This window comes from Colobus angolensis, unplaced genomic scaffold (genome assembly GCF_000951035.1).
Source record: "Colobus angolensis palliatus isolate OR3802 unplaced genomic scaffold, Cang.pa_1.0 Scaffold47, whole genome shotgun sequence".
Classification (NCBI taxonomy): Eukaryota; Metazoa; Chordata; class Mammalia; order Primates; family Cercopithecidae; genus Colobus; species Colobus angolensis.
This window is the reverse complement of record NW_012118154.1, coordinates 601,257-602,468: the sequence shown is the minus strand read 5'-3', so window position 1 is coordinate 602,468 and position 1,212 is coordinate 601,257. Positions and strand designations below refer to the sequence as shown.

General features: G+C 49.8%; 1 protein-coding gene across 1 annotated transcript in view; it reads right to left on the bottom strand.

Annotated features, from left to right (window-relative positions):
• The window catches only part of PLD2 (phospholipase D2), a 25,301-nt gene that overhangs the window by 6,177 nt on the left and 17,912 nt on the right, over positions 1 to 1,212 (bottom strand). The window contains exon 24 of the mRNA XM_011958620.1: positions 295 to 409. Coding sequence (XP_011814010.1) covers positions 295 to 409 — 115 coding nt within the window. The remainder of the gene's footprint in view (positions 1 to 294; positions 410 to 1,212) is intronic.

Below are 1,212 nucleotides of genomic sequence, written 5' to 3'. Positions count from 1 at the left end.
CCGGCCAATTTTTGTACTTTTAGTGGAGATGGGGTTTCGCCATGTTGGTCAGGCTGATCTCGAACTCCTGACCTCAGGTGATCCGCCCGCCTCGACCTCCCAGAGTGCTGGGATTACAGGCATAAGCCACTGCACCCAGCCTGGGCCACTAAATCTCTTGATAGCAAATGCCCCCAGGCCCTCATCCCCCTTCTGAGAATGACTGTGTAGTGGGGCTTCTTTCCATCCTACCCTGAGCAGGATAATGCACACATTTCCCCAGGCCACTCTCCCCCTCCCCTCCCAAGTTCCCACCTGCTCATAGATATTAGCGTTGCTCTCAGCTGTGTCTTGCCACAACTGGAAGAAATCATCACAGACGGGGTCTCGGAGGTCCAAGTCTGGCCGGGTATTTGCTCCAAGAATGACACTATGGGAGAAAGGGGTCCCAGCAGAGCCAGATTAAGATCCTTAGAGAACCTGAATGCCAGAAAAGTTACATCGTCCCTACTCAGGTAATTCAAAATTGGCCGGGCGCAGCGGCTCATGCCTGTATTCCCAGCACTTTGGGAGGACGAAGCCGATGGATTGCTTGAGCTCAGGAATTCAAGACCAGCCTGGGCAATATGGCAAAACCCCATCTCTACAAAAAAATACAAAAATTAGCCAGGCGTGGTGGTGTGTGCCTGTAGTCCCAGCTACTTGGGAGGCTGAAGTGGGAGGATCACTTGAGCCAGAGAAGTCGATGCTGCAGTGAGCTGTGGTCATGCCACCGAACTCCAGCTGGGTGACAGAGCAAGACCTTATCTCAAAACAAATAACAAACAAACAAAAACAAAACAAATGCAATATAAAATAGTAAAATAAGTATAAAAGAAGCCAACAGAGTTCTGATTTGTCTTGACTTTGATGACTACCTTGGTGTTTTAAAAAATTAGTTTTATTTATTTATTTATTTTTTTTTTTTGAGACGGAGTCTTGCTCTGTCACCCGGGCTGGAGTGCAGTGGCCGGATCTCAGCTCACTGCAAGCTCCGCCTCCCGGGTTCAAGCGATTCTCCTGCCTCAGGCTCCTGAGTAGGTGGGATTACAGGCACCTGCCACCACGCCCAGCAATTTTTGTATTTTCAGTAGAGACAGGGTTTCACCGTGTTAGCCAGGATGGTCTCGATCTCCTGATCTTGTGATCCACCCACCTTGGCCTCCCAAAGTGCTGGGATTACAGGCATGAGCC